We start from the raw sequence: 14,597 nt of genomic DNA, 5'->3' as shown, positions 1-14,597 counted from the left end.
CTCTGGCTAAAATTTCAAATATATTAAATAAGAGTGATGAGAATGGACACCCTTGTCTCATTTCTGACTTAGAGAAAATGTTTCAGTTTTTCCCCATGGAGTATGATGTTGACTATGAGTTTGTCATATATAGCCTTTATATGATCTATCTGTACCAAATCTATTCAGGGATTTTTTTTTTTCACGAAGCGATGCTGAAATTTATTAAACGTGTTTTATGCATCTATTGAAATGATGATTATGTGATTTTTATTCTTGATTTTAGTTATATGTTGTATCATGCTTATTGATTTGTATATGGTGAACTGTACTTGCATCCATGGAGTGAAAACAAAGTGATAGTTTTAAAAGTGCCATTAAATGAAATTTGCGAACATTTTATTGAGGATTTAAAAATGTATAGTTACCAAGGAAATTGGCTACAGATTTTCTGTTGCACTCTTATCAGATTTTGGTAATAATGTAATATTGGCTATGTAGAATGAGTTTAAAAGAGTGCCGTCTCCTCCTCTCCCCCCCCCTCCTCCTCCTCCTCCTCCTCCTCCTCCTCCTCCTCCTCCTCCTCTTCTTCTTCTTCTTCTTCTTCTTCTTCTTCTTCTCATAAAACAGTTTGAGGAACATTGGTATTATTTTTTAAAATTCTGGTAAAATTCAGTAGTTAATCCATTTGATCCTGCACTTTTATTTATTAGAGACTTTTATTGCTGCTTTATTCTTATTGTATATCATTCATTGATGTAGTTTTTTGTATTCTTTTGATTCACTTTGGTACTTATGTCTAAAAATTTGTCTATTCCTTCTAGATTTTCCTGTTTATTAGCATTTAGTATTTCAAAATATTCCCTAATGGTCCTATTAATTTCAGTGTTATCTGTTGCAATATCTCCCCTTTTATCTCTAATTTTATTTATTTGTTTTTTCATCTTCTTTCTCTTTTGGTTAGTTTAGTTAAGAGTTTGATAATTTTATTTTTTCTTTCTATAGAAACAACTATTTGTTTCATTGATCTGTTGCATTGTTACTTTCAGTCTTCATTTATTTCTGCCCAGTTTTTATGATTTTTTCCCCTTCTACTGATTTTGGATTTAGTTCTGTTTTTTTAAGGACCTTGAGATGCATCATTAGGTTATTTATTTGAGATCCTACTACTTTTTTTTAAATTTAGGAACTAATAGTTATAAGCTTTCCTTTTAGTATTATTTTTTCTATATACCACAGATTTGGGTATATTGTGTTTCCATTTTCATTGAGTCTAAAAATTTTAAATTTCCCTCCTGATATTCAGTGACTCACTGTTCCTTTGAAAATTTGTTGTTCAATCTCCTTGTGTTTTTATAATTCCTAAAGTTTCTGTCACTGTTGATTTCTAGTTTTATTCCATTCTGATAAGATGCAAGAAATATTTTAATTGTTTTGAATTTATTAAGACTTGCTTTATAGCCAAATACACGATAGATTTTGGAAACTATTCCATGTGCACATGAAAACAATGTGTCTTCTGAAGCTATTGTATGGAATATTTTGCAATTGTTGGGTAAGTTCATTTAATCTATATTGTAATTTAACTCGGATATACTTGATTTTTGTGTTAAGGATGTCCATTGACATTAGCCACCATTACTGTATTGGGACCTATTTCTCGCTAAAAGAATGTCCAGTAGGTTTTGTTTTATGAAATCGGGGCTCCAACTTTTAATGTGTATGTATTCATAATCATTATAACTTCTTGATAAATTGTTTATTTCATCAATATGTAATGGACTTCTTTGTCTCTTGTAACTGACTTTAGCTTAAAATCTGTTTTGTAAGATATGAGTATAGCTATTCCTGCTTGCTTTTGTATTTCATTTGCTTGGAATATCATTTTTCATCCTTTCATTTTCAGTCTGTGTACATCTACACCAGTGTCCTAAATTTCTTACATATAATTGAGCCTTATTTTTTAATTCAACCAGCCAGTTTTATAATTGGAGGATTAAGGCCATTTACATTTAAAGGTATGATTGAAAGCTATGTACTTGTTCCTATCATTTTGTTGTTTTCCCTCTGGTTGTTTTGAACATTGTTTGTTTCTTGTCTGTTATTTGTCTTAGATATTTGATGATTTTCTGTATAGGTGCTATTTGATTCTTTTGTAATTCCCATTTGTTTATGTGTACTTCTAGTGACATTTCTTTTTCTCTTTCATGATTGTGTTTATCTTTCATCCTCTTCTGGGTATAGGATTCCTTTAAGTAGTCTCTGTAATTCTGGTTAAATGGTCATGAAATCTCTTAGTTTATGCTTGTTATGGAAGATCTTTATTTCTCCATCAATTCTGAAGGGCAACTTTCCTGTGTAAATAATCTAAGTTCAAAATTATTTTCTTTTAGGACACCAAATAAATCATTCCATTCTCTCTTATTCTTTAATATTTTCTCCAAGAAATCTGTTGTTGTTGGTGTTCTAATGGGTTTATCTTTAAACATTACTTGGCTCTACTCGTTTAATGCTTTTAATGTTCTTTGTTCTGCACTTCTTTCCATCTACTCTAATATATCAAGGGTAGGTTCTGTTCTGGTCATGTCTATTTGGGTTTCCAAATGACTCTTGTACCTGTATGCCCATGTCTTGCCCAAGATTTGGGAATTTTTCTGCTTGTATTTTGCTGGATAGGTTTTCTGTATTTTCACTCAGCCTATAGCACTGTTCTTTCAATGATATCCCAGTTATCTTGCATGTTCTGTTCATTCTTTATTATTTTTTATTAATGTTTAAATATGATAATTGTTCAACCAATTATCCATCCCTATCTTATTGAGAAACTGGCTGCAGGAATACAGGGTAATGACTTATTCAACCCTATCTATCAATTATTCATTATCTATCTTACTGAAGACAATAAGATAATTGTCTTTAAGCCTTGATAGATTTCTTCTGCTTAGTCTGTTGGTGAGATTTTTGACAGATTTTGTATCTGACTCATTAAGCTTTTCATTTCCAATAATTTTGGTTCTTTTCCAATTGAATTGCTCATTCATATGCTGCATTGTCTTCCTTAATTCACTCAGCTGGTTATTTGTATGTTCTTGGAATTCATCAAGGTTTTAAAAATCATCCTTTTGGGTTCTTTGTCAGACATTTTATACCCTTATGTATTTTTGGAATCAGTCAATAGATTTATGGGCTTTAGGATGTATAATATTGATTTTATTTTTTCATATTTTTTATGTTTCTATGTTGAGATTTATGCATCTGTTGAGATTGCTATTTATTCCACTTTTACATCTTCTTTGTAAACATTCTTCTCTCAATAATTTCCCTGAGATAATGGGTTGTTGTATACTGTTGAGGTTGATTCCAATTGAATTTCAGACTGTTGTTTCTCTGTGGCCTCTTTGGTGTAAATAGAGAACTTGAGGGACCTAATTCCTCTGTAGCTCTTGCAAGATTGGGGTCCCTCAGGTAATTCAGATAGGTGTGTTGTAGTCAGCAGGATATATGGGGTATACCCTTTGTGGTTACCCCTTCAGTTTTATCTGTACTTCCTACTCTGAAATGGGAGTAACCTATACTGAGGTCCCTCATAGATAGAATATGCAGGGCTATTGGGTGAATGTTTAGGGGCAAAATGTCAGGATCCCTCTATCCATGCCTCCTTGGGGTCTGGTTAATGGTTGAGAGCTTTTATTTACCCTGTTCTTTAAATTGAACTATCTGCCAAGGCTTAAGCAGAGTTAGCTCATGTCTGGAATAGCATTTAGCTTCTTGGAAATGGGATGGGAGTGTATCTCAGTTGAAGACCACCCACCAAACATGCTCAAAGTGACTAGCTCCATCTCCAGCATCACATAGAAAGAGAAAAGCAAACAGCAACAATGAAACAAACCAGATAAAGAAATAAAGTAAAACCAAGTACAAAAAACAACTACAATATCAGTGACACAGACGAAAGAGTCAAAAGTGGTACAGAATTAACTAAAAAGTTAAAAAAATAGCAAAAATAAAATTAATTTACAAATTTAAAAATATGAAAAAGGGGGAAAATCAATTCAAAAAAGAAGAAAAGTTTAAAAATTAAAAAAAGGAGAAATAGGAGAGAACTAAAATGTGAATAAATATAAAAGAAAAAAAACAAGAGAAAAATTAAATATTAAAATTAGAAGAAAATAGAGAAAAAATTATATTCTAATAAATAAGAGCAATAGCAAAGAGTATTAATAAAGAGTAAAAAATTCTTTTCTGTTGATGTGCTTAATTGTGCAGTCAAGTGTGGATGTTTACAACAACCTATGCCAATCAGAGCTTCTTTCTATGTCTTCTTAGTTTGCACACCCTTGGTTGTAGCAAATACCAGGGATCTTTCACCATCAACATTTTCCTTTGTTGTGCTCATCAGGTGACCAGGGGATAGGTTTGTGGTCAGAGCCAGCTGAAATATCTCTCAGATGTCCTGAATGCCAAAATGAACTAGGGCAGAACTCAGAGCTCCCTAGGCAAAGATTAACTCTAGAGTTCTTTGGGCTGCCCACTCCTAGAGCAGGGCAGACATTACCACTGCAGTGTGTCAGGGACTCGGTGCCTTTTGTGCTGTATGTTCTGAGTACAGGAAGGAATTTTGGACTCATTATTTTTGCCAGGAGAAGGGTCGTGGTAGGCTGCACATTCCATGGCCCATCATTATGGTCTTCCTAGACTTAGCTCTTCCTAAAATCAGACCTGACCCGTCATTACCCTGTACTCCTGCAGCCAGTTTCCAACCTGCTGCTGTTTGAAGGGGAAGTGTCCTATGTTCCCATATGTGTTCAAGCCCAGTTCCCCGCCCCTGCATAGAAATCTCAGTGGGTTTGTGTCAGGGGATCCCCCAGTGAGCCAAACTAACTCTCAAGGCCATTGACCACTGATCTAAGTCTAACAATATTGCCTCAAGGGCCTGGAGATACAAAAATGAAAGGAACTTTGACTCCCAGAATAATCAACTCAGACAAGATCTAAACTGAGATGGCACTTTCTTCCAGTACCATGAAAAAATAATTGGCAAGTTTATAGAACATCTCCAGATTCAGTTTGCTACGAAGATTCTAAGTCTGTTGTCTGTTTAGAGTGTATTTCAGCAAGGTGCTGATTCCTGTGTTTCTGGTACTCACTGGGACTCCCACTCTCTCACTTCTACCTATGACCTGTGATGCCAGGTGATTGGCGTGGAGGGCTCCATTTCCACTATACAATATTTTGGGGGTTTCTACAAATCTCTATCTATTGTTGAACTCCAGCATTTTCCCATAGTCACCTACCTCAATAGGTCTCCAGTTGTTTTTATTTTATCTCATGAATTCTAGGTGCCTATAATCTGCCATCTTTAATTGTTTTAGGAGCATCTTTAGGGGAAAACAACTCATCCTACTGACCTGAGGCCAGTAGGCTTTGTTTGAACATCATCCTTATAGAGCAAATATCTTGTCACTTTTTGGGCATCTTTATATAGTGAAACCCAATATGTAGTCTTCTGAAAAAATTCCAGATAAGTAGATGTAAGTACATGCTGATCTTGACTTCCTCTTTGGTCTAGGTGGTCATTTGATAATAAGAAAGACTTTAGGTCGTGTATGTTGGACTGGATGTCATTAGGAACATTTCCTTTATATTTTTCATTCCCATTGTTACAGTCATGAGGGATATGATGGTTGTGATTTCTTTCTTTTTTTGTAGTGCTGAGAATCAAGCTCAGGGTCTCATATGTATTGGGCAAGTACTATACTACTAAGTTATATTTCTGGTCCTAATGGCTCAGATTTCTAAAATAAATATTGCAACACCATCACCACCATCACCACCACCACCGCCAACAATAACAAAACTGGAGAATACAGTCCTCATATACATCTTCAATAAAGAGAATGGATTTTAAAACTTCTTCCAGCATGTGATTAGTCTAAACCACTGGAAATGTTAAATTTCCCATCTCCCTGCCCTCATTCCTCCAAGACCCATCCCCAAAAGTTTAATATTTCACCTCAAAGATTGCAGGTGGGATTAATACTTTATCAGTTTGCTAGAATTTTATAATTGCACAAGCTTTTCAAATTTTTTATTTTTTGATGTTATATATTAGTAGTTATAAACAAGGGACCCTTAGGCCAAATCTGACCAGCATGTGTAATATTTTTGATCAGCACAGCTTTTGACAAAAGTTGAATTTGAATGCCTTAGGCAGGGTGTTCATTCTTCAGTCAGCTTGGTTCCCATTTTCTCTGTCTCTTTCCCCTGACTCACACACTTACATTACTTGCTTGATTCCTTCCTAGAAGGCATTTGAAATTGCATCCCCTACTCTGTATTGGTGTGATTTGATTTTTTTTTTTTGTAAATAGACTACATAGAGAAAAGTACACACTATCATAAGTGTATAGTTCCATGAACTATTCCCAGGGGAACACACCCATGCAACTCTAAGCAAGGTCAATAAATAGAACCTTATTGACATTAGAAGTTTTATCATCTTCATTTGTTTTCCCCCCTAACAAATTCTAAGGCAAAGTTAAGGCTACACGTGATCCCAAGAAAACACCGTGAAGATATGAATTTCTGATAGAGGTACATGGTTGTATTGGCTTTCTTTTAGATTTTCCCCCCTTATTTTATTATCTTAGCCTGTTTTGTGCTCATATCACAAAATATTTGAGACTAGATAACTTATAATGAATAGAAATTTATTTCCTGACAGTTCTCGTGGCTGGGAAGTCTAAAATCAAAGTGAGAGCATTTGATGAGGGCCTTTTTGCTGCATTATAACTTGGGTGAGAGAGAGAGAAAAGGAACCTAGCTTCTCCTTTGGTAAGAAATCCACTCCAGCAATAATAGAATTAATCCATTTGTGAGAGTTTTGCCCTCTTGATATAATCACTTCTGAAAGGTCACACCTCTCAATACCATTTCATTGAGGATTCCAACACATGATCTTTGGGGAACATATTCAAATGATACACTCCTCCAGTCCCACAAAATTGGTTGTCCTTTTCAAATGAAAATGATTATTATCCCAATAATCCCCAAACTTCAGCATCAAGTCAAAGTCCAAAGTCGAGAGCCTCGTCTAAATGAGGTATAGGTGAGACTTAAGGCATAATTCATCCCAAGTAAAGTTCCCTCTAGCTGTGAGCCTGAGAAATTAAAATATGTTGTGTGCTTTGCAAAACACATGATGAAGAAGTCATAGAACAGACAATCCTATTCCAAAAGGAACAAATAGGCAATAAAAAAGGATTAACAGGCTATGAGTAAATCCAAAATCCCAAATTATTTAACTTCATGTGCCTCCTGGGCATGCTGGGGGTTTGGGCCCCCAAAGTCTTGGGAAGCCCTGTTCCCATGGGTTGGAGAGCTATATAGCAGCCATCACAGGTCAGAGTATCATACCTGAAGCTCTCCCAGGATGATATTTCTCTACAGTTCTGAAGGTTTGGAGGTACCCATGCCCTTGCTCAGTGGGAACTCCCTGTGGCACCTCTAATCATGTAGCAATATTTATTGAAGGATTTTTCCCAAGCCTTTGATGCTATTAGCAAGTTTTGGTCCCTTTAGGAGGTAAGGCCTAGTGGAAGGAAGTTAAGAAATCTCTTCAGGAGGATATTGGATCCCTGCATCTTTCTTCTTTCTCTCTTTGTTTCCTAGGTGCCATGAGGTATTTTCCTCTGCCATGTATTCCTGCCATGATGCACTCACTGCCTTGCCACAGACACAAAGGCACTCAGACCAAGCAACTATGTACTAAAATCTCTGAAACCTGTGAGCCAAAATAAAATTTTTATTCTTATAAATTGATTATCTCAGCTATGTTGTCATAGCAGTAGAAAGCTAAGACCTTATCATCTTACTTTTCTTTTATTTTAACTTTTCTGTACATCATATTTAAGATACACATCTTTTATGAATGGATTGAACTTTTAAATCTAGTACAATAATCTTGTTATTTTAATTGAAATATTTAGTCCATACACAACTGCCAATATATTTGTCATTTAAAGTTATATTGTATTGATTCTGTCCTAAAAATTCTATCTTTTCTTTTCCTTCTTAACTTCCTATAGATTAATTATAATAACACATATATCCTATATAAATTTTGGCATATTTTAAATATTCCATTGTGTCTCTTTTGTCCAGGAACTTATTTTTCATAACTTGGGTAGATAACCCTGGAGATTCAACATTACAACATTTCTTTACATTAAAATCTAATATAAGTTAGTACTGTTACTACATACAAAAAATTCAAGGACTTTAAAGTCTTTAACTCTCTAAATCTCTTTATTTTGTTTATTTTATTTTGTTCATTATTGTCATGTATATTTTTTACTTTTGTTTTAAGTTTTGTCAAGAAGAGTTCAAACATGAAAATTAGAGAGAATAGTTTAAGAACCCATGTACTTACCATCAAGCTTCAGTAATTTTCAATTTCGGAAAATATGTATCACTGCCCACTATTGCCCTCAAATTGTTTTGAAGTAAATAAAAGACATATTTTTAGTTTATCTATACATAGTTTAGGATGTATCCTTAAAATATGAGCACACCTTTAAAAATAAAATATAAGTGAATTCAGTTAATAGTTTTTATTTACTTAAATTCAAGATTTTGGAGATTTTACATAATCTCATCATTTCCTATGTTCTGATTCTCTGTTTGACTTAAAAAAAAAATCTGCACCACTTTGTGGTGCTTTGAATCCATGGTTTAATGTCTTTCAGGAGTTTGGGGAAATTACCAGCCATCATACCTTCAACTATTGTTTCCGTCCATTCTATCTTATCTCTTTCTGAGAGTTTTTTCATTGTGCCCATATGCTGTTTTCTTTCTTTCTGTAGTTTCCATCCTTCATTTTTCCATGCTTCAATCTGATTATTTCCTTCTGACCTATTCTCCAGTTCAATAATTTTTCTTCAGCTATATTTAATTTACTGCTAAACTCTACTATTGTATTCTTAGTTTTAGTTATGTTAAAATTTTCATTTTTTAAGTTTCCTGTTATTTCTTTCTAGGACTTTCAGTCTTTCAGTTTCTTGAACAGATTAGCAATAGTTATAAATTTTATAACTGTTAATTCCAATTGCTAGATCTCTTATGCCACAATTTTCCTTGTCTACTTTTCTCCTTGTCTTTGGTCAATTCTTGTCTTTTGCATTCCTGATTATTTTTATGAAATGAAAAACTGTAAATGAAAAAGTATAGTTAATTTAACATTTTTTATAATATTATCATCCTCTAAAGTGGATTTACTTTTGTTCTGAAAGATAGCTTAGGTACATATAGAGGTAGCACATAGATCATCTGATTCCATTTAGTGTTGGAGGTTTCTTTTAGTCTTTGTGAGGGCTGGTCTATTTTCAGTTCACTCTTATAAGTTGTAGCATGTCAGTAGCCCCATCAGAGATACTGGTATTTAAAAAGCTGCTATGCCTGGGCAGAGAAATTTTTGTCCTATAAGTCCGATAAGACTACTAAAGACTCTATTCCACTTTTCAAGATTCTGCTTCTGCTTTTAAATTGATTCCTAGATGGGAATAGTGGTATCAAGTAATGTATTTAACCTTGGTGTTCTCTTTTATAAGGTTATCTTGGTCATTCAAGTCTTAGCTATTTTGGTAATCACATGATGCCCTCTAATAATTTTTTAAATGTGTTCAGATTTTCTAATACTGTAGGCAGCAGAGTTTGTCTAAAATGAACCATCTCAAAATTTTTGAAAGCTGAAGGTATAATATGTTATTGAGCTAACATTACTTATCATGCAGTTTTCTACAATTCAAACCAGTTTATTTACATGTTATGACATGTAAATAGAAATATGAATATGTGTTTTTGCTTGTCTGTTTATTATTGTCACTGGTTCTATGGCACTTTTTCTTCTTTCTTTTTTTTAGGAAATTACTTCTTTAGTTTAAAAATTTTGCTGTTTTCTTTGGAAAATATGCGATGGTTTGATAGGAATAAAAACAGAATAGAAAAATCAAAGCTCCTTGGCATACGATAATAGACATTCAAAAGTGAAAAAAAGTAAAAAAGTGAAGATAAAACACAAGGCTGATAGAGCAAGGTAACATTGAGAAATGTCTAGTGGCAGCTGAAAGTTTTAAAAACACAAAATATTCTAAGATAATTTACTTTTCATTGATATGATATCCTTATATTGCCTGAAATGTTCAGTAAAGCCTTTTAAGCATAGTAAGGCCTATTTCTGTGGATGATTTTAAAAAGTAAAGGAAAAAGGGGCTGAGTGCCTTGACAGGAACAGCATGGAACAGCAGCAACAAACCCAAGTTAAATAACACAAGATGCTGGTGACATGAGAGATTAATAGTTGAGTACGAAGCAAGAACCAAAAGTGATACAAATATAGGGTTCAGAAAATTTACAGAAACTTTGGGCATAACATTGACTTAGGGTAGGGGATTCAAATCAAATCAAAATATAAATCTCAATGAATGGGTTCTCTCAGTTGATACCTAAGTAACTTTTACAAACGTACTCCAGCCTCAGAGATGTACCCTCACTCCCATCCCAAGGATGTGAAATCATGGAGAGATGGGTAGAAATGACATTTTCATATCTTATATAAGCAGTTTAATCATAGACCCTCTGAGCCTTTATCTTAGACCATTTGTGCTTTTTGAGAATTATTCTTTGCATGAATTGCTCCACACCTGATATCTTGAGTTTCTCCAGAAAGTGTTAACAGTCGGTCTAGAACATTCATGAGAAATCAAACCTGGGTTCATTAGACTATGAATTAGAACAGAACATACATCTTTTCTCTTTGGTAATAATGGTGAAATTTCCATGATTGATCTGTTATTTGTGGCAAGACCTTAAATTCCAAGTTGACATCCTTGCCACCTCTAAGTTTTTATACTCTCAGAGAATACATAGTTTCAGAGAATATGGGTTAAGGCACTGTAATCAGAGAAATGTGATGAAGTAAGTTGTGATGCTCTCAATCAGGTATTTTGCATCCTAGGATTTACTGGATGACGATTACCACTCTCTACTCCTCTACAGCTGTGAGAGTGAATAATTGGACTCCTGTTCATAGCAATGACTGAAAGAGATTTCCCCCATCACGTGTCCCACCTTTAGGGCTTAGGTGGTTCTTACATTCTCTATACTTTTTAAATGTTTTTTTTTTTCTTTTTTAGTTGTAGATGGACACAATACCTTTATTTTATTTATTTATTTTTATGTGGTGCTGAGGATGGAACCCAGTGCCTCACACTTGCTAGGCAAGTGTTTTACCACTGAGCCACAACTCCAGCCCTTCTTTACACTTTTTAATGATGTCTTTCTCATAGCTCAAGTAGCTCAGGTTGTGTCGACTTTCCTCAGAGTCTTGCTACAATACATAAGCAAAGAAAGGGGGATCCAGGTTGGTAATGAGGCATAACTAAGGTTCTCCTATAGGTTAATGTCATATTTTTCATATTTTGGCTCAAGGCCAAATTCCAAGAATTCCTTTGCCAGTACTGCAACTGGGATGACAGCACAGGTTGAACTGCACTAAATAGATCCTTTTGAAAGTCATCTAACATCAATCCTTGTTTACACTTAAGACTTAAAAATTTGTTTGCATTTTAACACATTTATATGCCACTGATATTCCATTATAGACTGATCCAAATTAAAGTAATATGACAGCCATCTTGCTCCCAGAGCTCAGGACTCCAGCCAGGCTTAGTCTGGAACCTCTGTGAGTCTCATTTGCCCACTCTCTTCTCTGGCCTTATGGAATGCTACTCTCTTCCTGGTTGTATTTTCCTTTTCTTTTTGAACATGAACTCTACCAATCTGGCCTCTAAACATTCCCATTGGGGTCTTCCCTTCATAGATCACCGTCTTTCTTGATATTTTGCCATTTCCCCTTCCAGAAGTGCTGTGCTTGCACATCTACCAAGTAGGCCATTCCCGAAGTTTACATTTAAACATTCAGATCCTGGATGTCATCTTGCTTCCTCATACCCCTCCAGCAGAGGTGCTACACCTTCACTTGCACTTTGAAAGCAGTACCACAGGATTTAGTCTGCAACGTACTTCACACTTCTCTTTTTATTATTGAATAGAGATCTTTCTGGTTCATTTCTTAGGATGTATTACTTAAGTTCCCAATATGGGATGATATGGCGATATTATCTTAGTGAACTAGGGAGACTGCTATGTATAAGAAAACCCTATAGAACCCTTTGGTGATATTAACAATGGTATTTCCAATTCTGAATATAAGAACTTATTTTTATATTTCACTGGCATATAAATGTGTTAAATTTGTTAAAGGAAATATTCAAACATCAGTTTTATAGAAATTGCTCCCCTGAGTTTACTGATATCTTTTGACTGCTAGCACTGCATTTCTATTGGTAGAATAATCAAAAGCAGGAGCCATAGGGATTGTGCACACAACTTCTTTCTCTCCCACTGAAACAGTTGCTCACCTGTGATGGCCAGCTGAGTCACAAAGAAGGTCATTCTGGACTTCCTCTTCCTCCTCCACGTGGAGAACAGCACGACTGCATTTCCAACAATGGTGAATACAAAGAGGACCCACAGGGTTATCAACTGCTCAGTCTGTAAGGAGCAGAGAAACACAGAACACCTGTACTGTAAGGACCAGGCTACTTTTCTGAATGTACAGTGCAGGCATTGGTGCTGGATATGTTCCTTCTGGGCCCTTATCCTCACATGTGGAAGTCTGAATCTCAAGAGAATAATGACAACATGGTCCACATTTACATCAGCAGCATAGTAAATTAATGTGCCTTAAAATATTTTTAGAAATGTGTAGCAAGAGACTAAAACAAACAACAGAAGTTTTATTCTTTGGCCAAGTAATTTTAACTCCATGAGAAAGTTCAAGGTGTGAAAAAGAACACTGCAATCTTTGTACAAAGATTGTAGTGCCTACTTATTATAAGAAGAAATTGGAAATTGTATAGATAACAAGATAGTTAAGTGAATCAAGCCTTTCAATTCAGTGAACTATTGTGTAACGATTAACAGTGACAACCTTGAAGACTCTATGACTAGATTAAAAATACTTATAGTATAATGGTAAGTGGGAAAACATGATAAAATTATATATTGGGTATGATTACAACTCTACAAAATTATACACATAGGAAAAAGGCTGAAGTATACTAAAATGTTAAGAGTGGTTATTTTAGGGTAGAATGATTATGGGTTCTCTTTTCTATCCTTTGGCAGAATTTCATAAGACTGTAATATTAAAGTTCTGCTGAAATATGTGTAATTAGTAAAACAATAACAAAAAGCATGAATGCCTCTCATTTATAATGCCAATACTTCAAATGATTCTTCAAATGGATCTTGTTATCGGTGTGATGTCTGTGGCCCAGAATGAACAGAGGCCAAGGCACCAGAGTGAGCTAGACTCAGATTGCAGAACAAGCTCATGGGAAGAGTGTGTGGCTGCAGGGATGCTGGAGAAACTTGAACTCAAAGCCAAATGGCCCAACAGAGACATCAGCTCAAAAGGTCTGGGCAGGTTCCTTTTAAGAATGCACAGATCTGAGACTGAAGCCACAGAGCTTCTGTTTGGAGGAGAAGATAAGAAGAGCCAGAAGAAATTCCCTGTAGTTGTTAAATTTTATGTATCAACCTGATTAGGCTGTGGGTGTTCAGATGTTTGGCCAAACCCTAGTTTAAGTGTTGTGATAAGGGTCTTTTATAGATGTAATTAACATCTGATATCACTTGACACAGAGTAAAGCAGATGACCCTCACTAATGTGGGTGGACCTTAGCTGGTGAGTTGGCTTACAGTGGGGTGACATCCTAGTGTGCACATTCTAAATTGAACATTTCATAAGTTATAAGTGTATGTAATACATCTAATCTACTGAACATCCTAATTTAGCATAGACAACCTTAAATGTGCTAAGAGCACTTAGATTAGCCCACAGTAGGACAATCTATTTATTATATAACACAAAATCTATTTTACAATAGAGCAATGACTATCTCATGCAAGTTATGAATGCTGTAGCAATACTGTACACTATAGAATATCAGTTACTCACTCTCCTGATTACATGGCTGACTGGAAGCTGTGGCACAAAATTTCCATTCTCAGCATCATAAGAGTGTAACATACTACATACTGCTAGTCCAAGAAAAGCTCAAAATAAAAATTCAAGTACCATTCCTACTGAATACATATATCTTTTGCATCATTGTAAAGCCAAAAAAATCATGAGTTCCATCATCATTAAGTCCCAGGGACAATCTTATGAATGTACGTATATAATTCTATTGGTTTCTGGAGAACACTGACTGATATGCTCCCTGAGTACGTAATGTCACGGCTGCATTTTTTCCTGTTTACTATATTAAATTAATTTTAAAATTATATAATGACATATAAGAATAAATTCTCCTTTAAGAAACTAAAACAATGGAGATAGAACCAAATCTTCCTTTCTCCTTGCTACATAGCGCCCCATTCCCAAAAAGTAAAAATAATTTTGAATACAGTATACATTTTTCCCCAGTCCTTTGAAATTAAGAAAGTCTCCATATTGTACAAATTTTCTTTCTTAGTCATTTGGAGGGATA

The 14,597-nt window shown here is 34.8% G+C and overlaps 1 protein-coding gene across 3 annotated transcripts in view; it reads right to left on the bottom strand.

The window, feature by feature from the left end:
- Npsr1 (neuropeptide S receptor 1) overlaps positions 1–14,597 on the bottom strand; it is a 191,206-nt gene that overhangs the window by 149,839 nt on the left and 26,770 nt on the right. For 2 of the 3 annotated variants that reach the window (XM_026387631.2, XM_077796778.1), the window contains exon 2: positions 12,459–12,591. In XM_026387631.2, coding sequence (XP_026243416.2) covers positions 12,459–12,591 — 133 coding nt within the window. The remainder of the gene's footprint in view (positions 1–12,458; positions 12,592–14,597) is intronic. The other variant, XM_077796776.1, reaches the window with a different exon arrangement.

The sequence above is a fragment of the Urocitellus parryii genome, chromosome 3 (assembly GCF_045843805.1).
Source record: "Urocitellus parryii isolate mUroPar1 chromosome 3, mUroPar1.hap1, whole genome shotgun sequence".
In the NCBI taxonomy this organism is placed as follows: Eukaryota; Metazoa; Chordata; class Mammalia; order Rodentia; family Sciuridae; genus Urocitellus; species Urocitellus parryii.
Note: the sequence above shows the minus strand (reverse complement) of the source record. Positions and strands in the feature narration are given on the sequence as shown.